At 48.3% G+C, this 15589-nt stretch overlaps 1 protein-coding gene across 1 annotated transcript in view; it reads left to right on the plus strand.

Moving 5' to 3' along the window:
- FGD1 (FYVE, RhoGEF and PH domain containing 1) overlaps window positions 1–15589 on the plus strand; it is a 49765-nt gene that overhangs the window by 31208 nt on the left and 2968 nt on the right. The window contains exons 9-16 of the mRNA XM_011991990.1: window positions 7419–7477; window positions 7620–7766; window positions 8231–8323; window positions 8488–8567; window positions 13722–13752; window positions 14256–14357; window positions 14751–14876; window positions 15052–15213. Coding sequence (XP_011847380.1) covers window positions 7419–7477; window positions 7620–7766; window positions 8231–8323; window positions 8488–8567; window positions 13722–13752; window positions 14256–14357; window positions 14751–14876; window positions 15052–15213 — 800 coding nt within the window. The remainder of the gene's footprint in view (window positions 1–7418; window positions 7478–7619; window positions 7767–8230; window positions 8324–8487; window positions 8568–13721; window positions 13753–14255; window positions 14358–14750; window positions 14877–15051; window positions 15214–15589) is intronic.

Genomic DNA, 15589 nt, shown 5'->3' on the forward strand with positions numbered 1-15589 from the left:
AAAAAAAAAAAAAAAAAAAAAAGATAGCTGGGCGTGGTGGTGGGTGCCTGTAATTCCAGCTACTCGGGATGCCAGTGCAGGAGAATCACTCGAACTCGGGAGGCAGAGGTTGCATTGAGCTGTGATTGAGCCACTGCACTCCAGCCTGGGTGATAGAGAGAGACTCCATCTCAAGAATAAATAAATAAGTAACTAAATACACAGTAGAATATTAGATAGGTGCTGAGTGTAATTCTGAGAATTAGAAGAGGATGGCATGACAGTGGCTGGAGAGCCTACTTGAGATTGGGTGGCCTGTCTGACTAGAAGACAGTGAGTCAAAACCTGAATAAAAAGAAGGTAAGCACATGCCTGTTGGAGTGGAGCATGTTCCAGGCAGAGGCAACAGCAAGTATAGTGTCCAAGGCAAGGGAAGATATTAGAGGAGGTGGGGTGCTGGACAGGTTGCATATCTCTGAACGTGACAAGTGAGAGTAGAATGGTAGAAATGGGGTTGGAGAGAGGAGCAAAGACTGAAGGCCAAGATAAGGAGATGGATTTTATTCTGAGTGTGGTGGGTAGCCATGGGAAGGTTTCGATGTTGATCACTTGGGGAGCAAGAGAGAGAGCTGAGAGATCAGTTAGAAGGCTTTTGCAATAATCCAAGTGAGAAAAGTTGGCTTGGATGAGGACAGTAGCAGTAGAATCTGTGAGAAATGGTTGGATTCAGGATATATTCTTTTCAGAAGCAGCACTGAGAGGACTAGGGTGGAGTGGATGCAGGGCTTGAGAGAAAGAGTCAGGAATGACTTGTAGGTTTTTGGCTGGTGGTGATGGTTTCTAAGATGATCTTAGGAGTCTGTTTTTGGACATGTTCAAAGTGAGCTGCTAGTCAGGCAGTTAGATGAATCTAGAATTCCAGGGAGAGATTTGGATGTCATTTGCACATAGATAGTATTCCAAAGCCATAGGGCTGGCCGAGATCACCAAAGGGAGTAAGTGTAAAAGGAGGGGAAAGAGGGCCAAGGACAAACCTCAGGGAAGTGGAATCAGCAAAGGAGACTTAGAAGGAGCAGTCCTAGGCTGGGTGCGGTGGCTCACACCTGTAATCCCAGCACTTTTGGAGGCCGAGGCAGGTGGATCACGAAGTCAGGAGTTTGAGACCAGCCTGGCCAACATGGTGAAACCCCGTCTCTACTGAAAATACAAAAATTAGCCAGGTATGGTGGTGCACGCCTGTAATCCCAGCTAGTCAGGAGGCTGAGGCAGTAGAACCACTTGAACCCGGGAAGCAGAAGTTGCAGTGAGCCGAGGTGGCGCCACCGCACTCCAGCCTGGGTGACAGAGTGAGACCCCATCTCAAAAAAAAAAAAAAAAAAAGGAGGAGCCCTAAAGGTAGGAAGAAAACAAAGAAAGTGTGGGGTCCTAAAAGCCATAAGAATGGGGGTTGAGGCCAGGTGTGGTGGCTTACACCTGTAATCCTAGCAATTTGGGAGGCCGAGGCAGGTAGATCACCTGAGGTCTGGAGTTTGAGACCAGCCTGAATAAAAAGGAGGTCTGGCATTTGGCCAAGATGGTGAAACCCCGTCTCTACTAGAAATACAAAAATTAGCCAGGTGTGGTGGCCGTGCCTATAATCCCAGCTACCCTGGAGGCTGAGGCAGGAGAATCGCTGGAACCTGGGAGGCCGAGGCTGCAGTGAGCCAAGATCGTGCCACTGCACTCCAACCTGGGCCGCAGAGTAAGACTCCCATCTCAAAAAAAAAAAAAAGAATGGGGAGTGGACAGTTGTGTCCACTGCTGTGTCCGCTTCCCATACTAAGCCTCCTCCACCCCGCCAGATGGGGCACTTCACTACCAAGCCTGGACCCCTAGAAAGAACTAGGCCTCTAGAAAGTTTAATAGCTAAGCTCTACAAGCAGATATCTGCAGCATAAGTAAGTACCTCATTCCTCCTGCTGAAAAAGAGCCCTCACTGATGTGCCAGCCTGAACTTCTAGAAAGGGCCTTCCAGACTGATTCCCTGGGATGGGCCCCATGGACTGACATCTCCAAACTGAACCTTCATACTAAGCCCAGTCTGAGGTCCCAGTTATAGATCCCAACACTGGTTTCTCAAACTAAGATCCCCAGACTGGGCCTCTTCCCACCTGGAATACTCTTCCCACCCTGAGTCCTGAGAGTGGGGTCCCAGTGAGAGCCTTCAGCCTGAGGTCCCCAAAAGAGCTTCCCAGTCTGATCTCCTTGGCCACCATTCTATAGACAAGTATTGCCAACTGAGCACCCTAGATTAATTCTCCTATTTCATATCCCTCAGACTGAAACTTTCAGCCTGAACTTAAAAGACTGACTCTCCAGGTCTGTCCTATAGACTGAAGCCCCACTGTGCCCCCAGACTGGATTCCTTGAGTTCCCCAGGGGGAACCCTGAAATTCAGCAGCCCAGACTGAGCTCCAGACAGAGATTCCAGGCTGTGTTCTCCCCAGCCCAAGTCCCCTAGACTGATGACCCCTATTTTTCTTTTTTCTTTTTCTTTTCTTTTTTTCTTTTTTGAGACAGAGTCTTGCTCCATTGCCCAGGCTAGAGTGCAGTGGCGTGATCTCGGCTCACTGCAACCTCCGCCTTCCTGGTTCTAGCGATTCTGCAGCCTCAGCCTCCCAAGTAGCTGGGATTACAGGCACCCGCCACTGCACCCGGCTAATTTTTGTATTTTTAGTAGAGACGGGGTTTCACCATCTTGGCCAAGCTGGTCTCGAACTCCTGACCTCGTGATCTACCTGCCTCGGCCTCCAAAAGTGCTGGAATTACAGGCATGAGCCACCATGCCCGGCCAATGACCCCTATTTTTCATTTACCAGATGGAGAGTCCCATGATGAGCTCCAGGACTAATGCCCTAGATTATGAGACTGTCCCCCAAATTAAGCCACTCAGGCTAAGTGCCTAGTCCCAGGTCCACATTGAGCTCCCAGGACTCAGTTCTGCAATTTTATTTTCACACTGGATCCCCAGCACAACATCCCCAGGTGAAAATTCTCCAAATAAGCTTCCTGCACTAGACCCAAAGTGAGCCGCCAATGAAAACGACCTAGAGTGGGCTCCAGATAGAGTCCATTTTCTCAACTGTGTATCCTTGGGCAAGCTGCTCAGCCTCTCAGCCTAAGTTTTCTCACATGTAGAATGGGGATGACAATGATACCTACCTCATATGGTTGTTTTGAGAAGTAATGAGATAACCTGGGTAAAGCTCCTAGCACAATGCCTGGTACATGGTAAAGGCTCAATAAATGTTAGCTGCTTTTATTACTAAATGTGCTGGCTAATGCCCATCCCTCTAAAATTGGCCCCAGGTTGAATATGAGAAATTTATTTTTTATTATTTTATTTATTCATTTATTTATTTATTTATTTAAGAGGGAGTCTCCCTCTGTCACCCAGGCTGGAGTGCAGTGGTGGAATCTTGGCTCACTGCAACCTCTGCCTCCCAAGTTCAAGCAATTCTCCTGCCTCAGCCTCCCAAGTAGCTGGGATTACAGGCGCCCACCACCACACCTGGCTAAATTTTGTATTTTGGGTAGAGACAGGGTTTCACCATGTTGGCCAGGATGGTCTTGATCTCTTGACCTCATGATCTGCCCGCCTTGGTCTCCCAAAGTGCTGCGATTACAGGCATGTGCCACCACACCCAGCCTATTTTTATTTTTATTTTTTTTGAGACTGAGTCTCTCTCTTTTGCCAGGCTGGAGTGCAATGGCACAATCTCGGCTCACTTCTATCTCCGCCTCCTGGGTTCAAGCAATTCCCCTGCCTCAGCCTCCCGAGTAGCTGGGACTACAGGCACGCACCACCACGCCTGACTAAGTTTTGTATTTTAGTAGAGATGGGGTTTCACCATGTTGGCCAGCATATTCTCAATCTCCTGACCTCATGATCTGCCCACCTCGGCCTCCCAAAGTGCTGGGATTACAGGCGTGAGCCACCGTGCCCGGCCTTTTATTATTATTTTTTTTTAAGTGAAAGCAAGTTTATTAAGAAGTAAAGAAATAAAGAATGGCTACTCCATAGGCAGAGCAGCCTGAGTTGAAGAAATTGAGTTTCCTGTTTTGTATCAATCCCAACCCTATCTCAGGCCCCAGCATGAACCTCAGAGCTTGAGCTTGGCCATCTGAGCTTCCCTAATGGAGCCTCCCAGATTGCACTCCCCACATCAAGTCCAGAGATGAAACTTTGTCCCCAGAAACAACTTCCCGGTCTGGTTTTCTGAGCTGTTCAGAATGAGAATCTCTGAATGAGAGCCCACCTGAGATATGCACACTAAGATTCTCAGCCCAAGATCCTAAGCTGAGCTCCCAATTTTTTACCCCTCAGACTAAATTCCCCAGGCTGAGCCTCACAGAATCATATGTCTGGTTCCCCAAACTGACTTGCCCACTTTCTACTTTCCAGACTGCACTCTAGAGCCTGGACCCTAGACCAGTCTCCCCATACCAGGCCATCTGGAACTCCTGGCCTCTGTTGCCTACAATGGGCCCAAGACTAAACTCCAAACCAAGATCCTAGACTGCCAAGCCCAGACCAGGCCCCACTAAAGCTTCCAAACCAAGCCCCTACATCAGGCCCCCCAGATTGCAGTCCCTAGCCTGAACCCCTAAGTGAAATTCTAGACTGAAATCCCCACACTGAGGCCCCAGATAAGGACTGTACACCCTGGATCCTTGGAAATGCCGGTCTATACTCCACATGAGACATCTCCAGACAGAGCTCGTTGTAACAAAGCCTCCAGTCAGAGCCCATCAGCCTACACAGGCCTGAGCTTGTGTGCCCACAACTTGCCAGAGTCTTCTTCCTATCCCCTTCCCTGGGTACCTCCTACCTCTACCGCTCAGCCTGCCCCCTGCCCTGGGGTGGGGGAGATGTAGGATGTGTAGGAAAAGAGGCAGCTGGGAGATCATTCCCAGCTCTGATGCCAACTCTGCCACCCAGGTAGGCAACCTAGGGTGGCCACCTTCTCCCTGAGTCTTGATTTCCTCATTAGATAAATGGGGCACAATCACCTATGTTACAGGGTTGTTGTGAGGGTTGAAGGAGCTAATTTATCCAAAGCATCTGCCTGGAGAGGGCATTGGGACCTTGGCCCTGTCCTAGGGAGCTCCTAGTCTACTGAGGAATATGGATGCAGATGTATAAATACACGATGAGCACTGTGACTAGTGGGACAGAAGGGAGCAAAGGAGAATGTGAGAACCCAGACAGGGTCCTAACCCAGCCCGGCAACTCTGGGCAGGCTCACTGGAGGAGGTGAGCTGGATCCAGAAGACAGAGTGACCGTTGGCCAGATGAAGTAAGACGGGACATGTTTAGGGAGGTGCAGGAAGCTGGAGTGGTCAGCAGAAGCCACATCACCAAGGGCTTTGAGTCTTTCTCTTTTTTTTTTTTTTGAGACGGAGTCTCGCTCTGTCGCCCAAGCTGGAGTGCAGTGGCATGATCTCAGCTCACTGCAAGCTCCGCCTCCAGGGTTCAAGTGATTGTCCTGCCTCAGCCTCCCGAGTAGCTGGGATTACGGGCACATGCCACCATCCCTGGCGAATTTTTGTAATTTTAGTAGAGATGGGGTTTTGCCATGTTGGCTAGGCTGGTCTTGAAGTCAGGTGATCTGTCCCCCTTGGCCTCCTAAAGTATTGGGATTACAGGCGTAAGCCACCGCGCCCGGCCTCACCAAGGGCTTTGAGTGTTGGGCTAAAGGGCTAGGTCTTTACCCTGCAGGCACAGGGGAGCCACTGACAGATTTGAGCAGAGGAGTGGCAGTAAACAGTGTGAGAAAGTTCCTTCTGGCAGCCAGGATTTCGGAAGAAGGGTTGGAGATTAGAGCCCGGCCCCTGAAAGGCATGTGGACGCCTGAGCTGGGACTGGGGCCATAGATCTCCTTGAGCACCAAAACTTGGTCATGAAGAGAGAGCCTCTTAGGAAAACAAGACTTGGTTGGCCAGCCATATGGACCTTCTTCAGCACCTCTGCTCCTCCAGCACAGGCTGATCTGAGTGGGGAGATCCCAACGGGGTACACGGAGACTGTGGCCAGGCCTTAAGCATGGGTGGGATTTATTAGTGGGTGGAGATGTACAGGGACTTATTTCAGCTTTTTTTTTTTTTTCTGACAGTACCTGGTCACTATAGGAAATATGGAAATTACAGAAAAAGATGAAGTAGGGAAAAAATCACCTGTGATCTGAGCCCCCAGAGAATAAGCACAATGAACATTGTGACATAAATTCTTCCTGGTGTTTTTTAGACATGTATACTTGTAAAAGTGAGATCATTCTATATAAACATGTTTGTATCCTTTTCTTAAAACACCCTGAGCATTTCCCAGATTATTAAAAGCCCTACATGAGGATCATTTGTAAAGGTTGTTTAATATTCCATTATATGAAGACAGCATAATGTATTTAACCGAACCCCTACAGGTGGCCATTTGTTTTGGCAGGGAAGAGGCACGGCCTCTTTTCTTTCTTTCTTTTTTTTTTTTTTTTTTTTTGGCAGGGAAGAGGTACAGGTGGGTGTGCTCCCCTCCAAATAGACATTTTTGTTTCCCACTTGGAACTGTTGTAAATACCAATATGATGAAAGTGTGTTTGTGTATAGAATGTGTATTTTCCTAGCACAGATACCCAGAATCAGAATCATTGAGACCAAGAACAGGATCATCTCATTGTTTCTTTATATGGCTTTTTCTGATTATAAAAGTAATACATGTTCTTTGTCAAAAATATGGAAAATACAGAAAAACTAAAGAAGATAATAAAAACCACCCATAGTCCCACCGTCCAGAGACAACATGGGTATGCTTCCTTCTGGTTACATATGTAACTCTTATTGTTCTTATTAATGGTAATAATAATCTTGGCAAGCTTGCATTTTTTTATTGGCTGCCAACTATTCCATCTATTGTGATTCTGGCATTGTGACATTGGACTTCTGATTTTAAATGATGTTGCTGTGGACCTCTTTGAGGGTGAAGCTTTCTGAGATGGGAGGGTGTGATCAAGCCAGGAGGAGGTGTTCAGGGAGGAAAGAAACCCCGAGGCCGGGTGCGGTGGTTCACGCCTGTCATCCCAGCACTTTGGGAGGCTGAGGTGGGTAGATCACAAGGTCAGGAGTTTGAGACCAGCCTGGCCAACATAGTGAAACCCCATCTCTACTAAAAATAAAAAATTAGCTGGCGTGGTGGCACACGCCTGTAGTCCCAGCTACTTGGGAGGCTGAGGCAGGAGAATCGCTTGAACCTGGGAGGCAGAGGTTGTGGTGAGCCGAGATCATGCCGCTGCAATCCAGCCTGGGCAATAGACCGAGACTCCGTCTCAAAAGAAAAAAAAAAAAAAGGAGCCCCGGAAAGGCTCCTCTCTGCTAGTCCCCCATCTGACCTCACCTCTCTATGCCTGTAGAGTCTCTGGAGCTGATAGCCACAGCAGCAGAGCACTCGAATGCTGCCATCCGCAAAATGGTGAGTGGCCCTTCTAGCCCCTGCCCTTCCTTGGCCACCCACCTGTGGTGTCTCCATCCTGGGGTGGGGGTGTCATGACTTGTGAGCATCTGACAGGAGGCTGGCACCCCAACCGTGCCTTTTGTTCCCTGTCTTCTGCCAGGAGCGAATGCATAAGCTGCTGAAAGTATATGAGCTGTTAGGGGGCGAGGAGGACATTGTCAGCCCCACCAAAGAGCTCATAAAAGAAGGCCACATCCTTAAGCTGTCAGCAAAGAATGGGACCACTCAAGACCGATACCTCATACTAGTAAGTGCCAGGCATGGAACTGTGGGTGGGTCATGCCCCTCCCAACACACACACACACACACACACACACACACACACACACACACAGTGACCTGGTACTCACTCAAGACTATACCTCCTTTCATTCCTGAAAGAGGAAAAAAAAGAAAAACAAAGACTATACCTCCTGCTAGCCATTCTCTCCTCTAGTAATGAACTGTATTTTCACTACCTAGCTAGGATTTTTTTTCTCCATTTTACAGATGAAGTAACTAAGCCTTGCAGAGAAGTGACTTGCCCGAGGTTCCCCACTAGGGAGTGTCTTCCACGCCTAGGCTCTTTCCTTGTGACCCCTGTGCCCAATTTGGGCTGTCTTTTCTCCATCTATTGCCTACAGTCCTCAGCAGTAAAGCTTCAGGGCAAGGAGCTGGGCCACATCCCCACTAGGCCCTCCGCACATACATCCCAAACTTTTTCCTTCCTAGTTCAACGACCGCCTCCTTTACTGCGTGCCCAGGCTGCGGCTCCTTGGCCAGAAGTTTAGCGTGCGGGCACGCATTGATGTAGATGGCATGGAGGTGAGCATCCAGGAGGTGGGAAATGGGAACCTGGAGTGGGGCATTGGTGTTGGGAGGAACAAAGATACTGGCTTTGACCCCGAGTCTGTGTGTGTATGTGTGCAGAGGGCTAGGGCCCTGTGGAGTTCAGTGGCCTCACCATGCCCCTTTCTCCCTCCATTCAGCTAAAGGAGAGCTCCAACCTCAATCTGCCTCGAACCTTCCTGGTGTCAGGAAAGCAGCGCTCCCTGGAGCTCCAGGCCAGGTACTTGTCCTTGCCTATGCCTTTCCTCCAGCGCCTACCTCCCTTTTCTTCAGCTATGCTGAGGCATTCCAGGCCCAGAGATTGTTCCAGAGACAGGATGGGCACCTTTCCCCAAAGATGCAGGCTTGCTCTTCAGCGGTGGGGGTGATCCCTAAGGGTTAGACGCCATTTAGATTCAGGGTGAGTACTTCACGATGTGGGGAAATGTGGCACTCCTGCCGGGGGAACCATTTGGAAAATGAATAAGCTCTCCCTAATTAAAGCAAGAATTTCTTCTGGTGGATTTTGTTAGAGGAGAGAGAAGAATGGGATGCGAAACCCAACATGAGTAATACCACCACAAACAGTTTATTGTAGATTCAGAGATCTAAGAGACATAACAATCAAATGCAGTACTTGGTCCATGACAGAAGACTGGTTTGGGATAAAGAGCCCTAAAAGACATTTGTGGGACAATAAGAGAAAATTTGGATGTAAAGCGAACATTAGATATTGAGAAATTATTGCTGTCTTAGGTGTGATAATGGTATGGTGGTTATGCAGGAGAATGGCCTTGTTTTGCAGCAGTGCATGCTGAGGGCTTAGTATCACAATGTCTGTTAATTACTTAAAAGTGGTTCAGCACCCAAAAAATACATATGTAACCATACATACACATTTGTACACATATACATACATACACATACACAGTCATGCACTGTATAACAACATTTTGGTCAATGACAGAGCATATATATACAGTGGCCCCATAAGATTAAAGTACCATATTTTACTATACCTTTTCTTTTCTTTTCTTTTTTTGAGACAGTCTCACTCTGTCACCCAGGAGTGCGGTGGTGTGATCTCAGCTCACTGCAACCTCCGCCTCCCAGGTTCAGGCAATTCTCCTGCCTCAGGCTCCTGAGTAAGTGGGATTACAGGTGCACGCCACCACGCCCATCTAATTTTTGTATTTTTAGTAGAGACAGGGTTTTGCCATATTGTCCAGGCTGGTCTCAAACTCCTGATCTCGAGTGATCTGCCTGCCGTGGCCTCTCAAAGTGCTGAGATTACAGGCATGAGTCACCGCGCCTGGCTTTACTATACCTTTTCTAGGTTTAGATATGTTTACATACCCAAATAATTAGTGTGCTACAAATTGCTACAATATTCAGTACAACTGTAACATGCTTTACAGGTTTGTAGCCTAAGAGCCATAGGCTGTACCTTATAACCTAGGTGTGTCATAGGCTAGACCATCTAGTGTACTAGTGTCAGTACACTCTCTGATATTCGCACAGCAATGAAATGGTCTAATGACACCTTTCTCAGAACACATCCCCGTGGTTAAGTGACGTGTGACTGTATGTACATATATATGAAGTAAATATGGCAAAATATAAAAAAATTTTGCATCTCTATAGTGGGTATATAGATATGTATTGTACTTGTGCTATCCTGTTTACTTTTTTGTATGCTTGAAGTTTTTTATAACAAACATTTTTAAATAATAGCATAGGATAATGGCCAGCCATTTAACAGAGGGGCCTTTCATATCCATTTTCTACTTGGATGATTATAATCATAGCTCATATTTCCTGAAGACTTAGCTTTTTGCCAGGTACTGTTTTGAGTGAATGTTAACTTAAAATTTTAAGTCTAAGTTGATTAGTCAAAAGCTTACAAGAGCCCTAGAAGTAGCTACTGTTACCATAAATCTACTTTACAAATGGGGAAACTTAGGTGTAGGACAGTTCTGCATGCAGGGCACACTGGCTCACACCTGTAATCCCAGCACTTTGGGAGGCCAAGGTAGGAGGATCACTTGAGGCCAGGAGTTCGAGACCAGCCTGGGCAACATAACGAGACCTCGCCTCTTAAAAAAAAAAAAAAAAGAAAGAAGAAAGAAAGAAAAAGAATATTTATGTACTTGCCCAAGATCCCAGAGCAAGAAAGGAGCAGAGCTGAGACTGGAGCTCAGGTCATCCAGCCCTGGAGTCCACGTTCCTAACCAGTATCTATGCTGCCTTCTGAGGGCCCAGGTGAAAGGGTATCAGGGTCATGGTGAGGGTCAGAGGATGGATTCATGTCAGTAGATGGCCTGCTTCTGACAGGCTGTGAGAAAGTGAGAAATGACTGGCTGTGACTGTGAGGAGGTGGGAGAGAGAGATGAATGTGAGATAGAGGGTGTCCTCCTGGGGGATGAAGTGAGTCTTGAAGCTTGGGGAGATTGAGAGCCTCAAGGAGGCCTGCAGCAGGGAAAGTGAGAGCAAAGCACATGCCCTGCACATCCAGGGGAGTGACAAGCCAGGTGACAGGGACTCATCATCATCTTCAGAGAGGAAAGGGGCTGCAGTGGGACACTGGGTCCAGAAGGGGCAGCCAAGCAGTGTAGGATTTTCTCCTAGTGGCCGCAGGAAGGCATGGAGGGTTTGCTTTGCTTTGCAGTCACTTTTACTGCCCTTAAAAGAAAACAGAAATTTAATGTAAATTTTCAAATATCCAGAAAAATACAAGTACAAGCACCCAGATGCCCACAACTTAGACAGCTCCTTCTCAACTTTGGCAGCCATTGGAATCAGCTGGGGAGCTTTTAAAAATTACGGATGCCTGGGACCCATCTGCAGAGATTCTGATTTAATGGGCTTGGGGGATAGCCTGAACATGGAGAGCTCTAAAAGCTCCCCAGTTGATTTTATTTTAGTTTTTAATTTTTATTTATTTTTGAGATGGAGTCTCGCTCTGTCGCCCAGGCCAGAGTGCAGTGGTGCGATCTCGGCTCACTGCAACCTCCGCCTCCTGGGTTCAAGCGATTCTCCTGCCTTAGCCTCCTGAGTAGCTGGGACTACAGGTGCATGCCACTGCACCCGGCTACTTTTTGTATTTTCAGTAGAGACGGGGTTTCGCCATGTTGGCCAGGCTGGTCTCGAACTCCTGACCTCGTGATCTGCCCGGCCCGGCCTCCCAAAGTGCTGGGATTACAGGCATGAGCCGCCACACCTGGTCCCCAGGTGATTTTAATGTGTGTATCAGGGTGTACAACCACTTATTTAAGAGTCAACAACTATTGACATTAAATGTCTTTTGCTGAACCATTTTAAAGTAAATTACAAATATCAGGACCCTATACACTTCAGCATGAACAGCCAAAAAAAACACTACTGTAGTTCTTTTTTTTTTTTTTTTTTTTGAGATAGGGTCTCTCCCTGTCATCCAGGCTAGAGTGCAGTGGCATGATCATGGCTCCCTGCAGCCTCAAGAGACTCCTGGGTTCAAGTGATCCTCCTGCCTCAGCCTCCCAAGTAGCTGGGAATACAAGCATATGCCACCATGCCCAGATAAGTTTTGTATTTTTTGTAGAGATGAGGTCTCACTATGTTGCCCAGGCTGGTCTTGAACTCCTGGCCTCAAGCGATCCTCCCGCTTCAGCCTCCCAAAGTGCTGAGACAACAGGTATGAGCCACCGCTCCCGGCCTATTGTGGCTCTTAAAAATAAAAAGCAACACTTGTTCACTTCTAAGCAATTATAAATTAGAAAATATAGATAAATAAAATAATTTTTTATTTGAGTCACAGTTTCTCTCTTGTTGCCCAGGCTGGAGTGGCAGCAGTAGCGCCATCTTGGCTCACTGCAAGCTCCGCCTCCCAGGTTCAAGTGATTCTCCTGCCTCAGCCTCCCAAGTAGCTGGGATTATAGGCTCTCGCCACCACACCCGGCCAATTTTTGTATTTTCAGTAGAGACGGGGTTTTGCCATGCCATGTTGGCTAGGCTGACCTCAGGTGATCCACCTGCCTCGGCCTCCCAAAGTGCTGGGATTACAGGCGTAAGCCACCGCACCTGGCCAATAAAATAATTTTTTAAAAGAATACGATCAGAATAGGGCAGGCGCGGTAGCTCATGCCTGTAATCCCTACACTTTGGGAGGCTGAGGAGAGAGGATCACCTGAGGTCAGGAGTTTCAAGACAAGCCTGGCGAACATGGCAAAACCCCGTCTCTACTGAAAATACAAAAATTAGCCAGGCGTGGTGGCGCACACCTGTAATCCCAGCTACTTGGGAAGCTGAGGCTGGAGAATGGCTTGAATCTGGAAGGCAGAGGTTGTAGTGAGCCGAGATCACGCCACTGCACTCCAGCCTGAGTGACAGAGCGAGACTCCGTCTCAAAAAAAAAAAAAAAAAGAATACAATCAGAATAAGGTGATTGCAGTGCAGTGCAGAGCAGATAGAAGAGTCAGGGAAGGAAGACAAAGGGAAGGGGAACTCACACTGATTGAGCATCGAGTGTGCCAGACATTGTGCTGAGCACTGTACACGTTACCTCAGTTACTGCTCAGAACCCAGAGAGTGATAATCATTATCTCCATTTTACAAATGAAAAAAAAAACTACCCTCTTTTCTCAAACTTGACATCCCAGCAACAGAGAATATTTTTTTCTTTTTTGAGACAGTGTCTCACTCTGTCGCCCAGGCTGGAGTGCAGTGGGACGATCTCCGCTCACTGCAACCTCCACCTCCTGGGCTCAAGCGATTCTCATGCCTCAGCCCCCTGAGTAGCTGGGACTACAGGCATGAGCCATCATGCCCAGCTAATTTCTGTATTTTTAGTAGAGACAGAATTTCGCCAGGCTGGTCTCCAACTCCTGACCTCAAGTGATCCACCCGCCTTGACCTCCCAAAGTGCTGGGATTACAGGCGTGAGCCACCCACACCTGGCCAACTGATAATTATTGACATGGTTTCTTTTATGTTCTATATTCTCTCCCATACATTTCACCCTTACCCCTCTACCTGAGGCCTAGCACCTACTTGAAAAGTCCTCACCCAAACTTCAGACTGGGGCATGTCCCCTCCTCTGGGCTCCTTGGCCTTATTTTCACCATCATCTCCCTGTATTGTCCCTGTCTATTTCCTCTACTGGACCATGAGCTTCTTGAGGGCAGGGTCCTCTCTGAAGCTCAAGTTCTTAGCGCAGGGTCTGGAAAGTATTAATAATCGTTGAATAAATAAACCCAGGCAGATTATGTGACTTGCCCAAGGTCATATAAATAATAGGTGAAGAAGAGGAGGGTCAAACCCAGGTCTTTCTGACTCCAAAACACCTGCTCTTCCACTCCAATTGCTTTTTGTGGGCCTGCCTAACCAAACATCTTTCTTTTTTATTCCCCACCCCAAGGACTGAGGAGGAGAAGAAAGACTGGGTCCAGGTAACATCCAAGGCTCTGTGGTAGGGGGCTAGAAGAGTATTAACAATCTCCTAGGGGTTGATGGATTCTCCCTCAAAACTCACATCTAACCAGAATGGTCCCAGACACCTTTCAACAAACTTTACTATCCCCATTTTACAGATAAGCAAACTGAGGTGCAGAGGTTCAGCAGAAACTCACAAACTCTTCTTTTAGGAAGCTGATTTCTCTGAGGGTGTGTAAGGTGAGGGTGTCAAGCTCTGTAAAATCTTAAGCCCAGAAGGTGGCCAAGAAAGCCACCTGAGGTTTTTCAGCCACCACTCCCCCTCCCCCATTTTACACTTGTAACACTGAGACCTGGATTTGGGAGGGGATTTGTTCAGTCATCCACCTACCAGCGACAGAGCTGGGTCTGAAACCCAGCTTTTCTAAGTTCAGGCTAGGGTATAGGAAGGTGAAGTGAAGGTAGAAATGGGTGGTTTGTGGGGTGATCTGACTTCTCATTTCTTAAACCTCCTCCCCAGGCTATCAACTCCACCCTCCTGAAGCATGAACAGACGCTGGAGACCTTCAAACTGTTGAACTCAACAAACAGGGAAGATGAAGACACCCCGCCCAACTCTCCAGTAAGAGTCCCTGCCCTCTTTCCCCTGTACTGGGACCCCTTCCAGACTTTCAAATCCCCACCTGACCTTTAGATGATCCTCTCCCCTTCCCAGAGGGTAATGACCAGAGAGGCAATGCATGACCTCAGAAGCAGTCTTCCATTGGTAGGGCCACAGAGAAATCATTGGGGAAACTGAGGCCCAGAAAGTATAATAGAAATGACTTGTCTTCAGTAGCACAGTAGCTAGGAGCAGAGCCAGGACTTAAAGGCAGGTCTTCTGAATGTGGCTGCTCCCCCTACCCCCAGCCCATCCCCACCCCATGATAATCCAAGCCTTGGAGGAGGAACAAGGGCTGGCTGGACTGGGTTGGGGAGTAGCTGTCTCTGACCTGAGACCTGGCCCTCCCCACAGAACGTGGATCTTGGGAAGCGGGCACCTACACCCATCCGGGAAAAGGAAGTCACCATGTGCATGCGCTGCCAGGAGCCCTTCAATTCTATCACCAAACGCAGGCACCACTGCAAGGCCTGCGGGCATGTGAGTGTTGGGAGGCAGGGGCAGAGCTAGGGAGGGGACAGCCTGGCAGCCCAAAGGCCCACTGCAGAGTGGGTACCCTCCAAGTGGTGGGAGGCCGCAAGTCTGCTGTGGGAGTTGGTATGCTGAAGGGAAGAGCCGCTGGAATCAGGCTGCTCTTGCCCACTTGCCACCCCAGGTGGTTTGTGGGAAGTGCTCCGAGTTCCGGGCCCGCCTCGTCTATGACAACAACCGCTCCAACCGTGTGTGCACTGATTGCTATGTGGCCTTGCACGGGGTGCCTGGGAGCAGTCCAGCCTGCAGCCAGCACACACCCCAGCGCCGGAGGTCCATCCTGGAGGTAAGAGCCAGGCCCCTGACTAAGTCTCCCACAGTGGGCAAATGGGCTCCAACTCTACCCAGTGAGACTGAGGAGGTCCGAGTAGCTGGGAAACAGTAGTGATCAAGGGACCCAGGCTTGGAGTGAGTAAAATGAGGACAAGAGCGAATGAAAGACAGTCATCTTTAAGTACTTAGACATTTAATCCCCACAGTAACTAATCTGCTCATGCTATTGTTCTCTTTTACAAACGAGGAAACTGAGGCCCAGAGGGGTCATTTGCCCAAATTACACAGCAAATAAGTGGCAGCACTGGATTTTTTTTTTTTTAATTAAAAAATTGGCCGGGCGTGGTGGCTCATGCCTGTAATCCCAGAACTTTGGGAGGCTGAGGCAG

Source organism: Mandrillus leucophaeus, unplaced genomic scaffold (genome assembly GCF_000951045.1).
Source record: "Mandrillus leucophaeus isolate KB7577 unplaced genomic scaffold, Mleu.le_1.0 Scaffold400, whole genome shotgun sequence".
NCBI lineage: Eukaryota > Metazoa > Chordata > Mammalia > Primates > Cercopithecidae > Mandrillus > Mandrillus leucophaeus.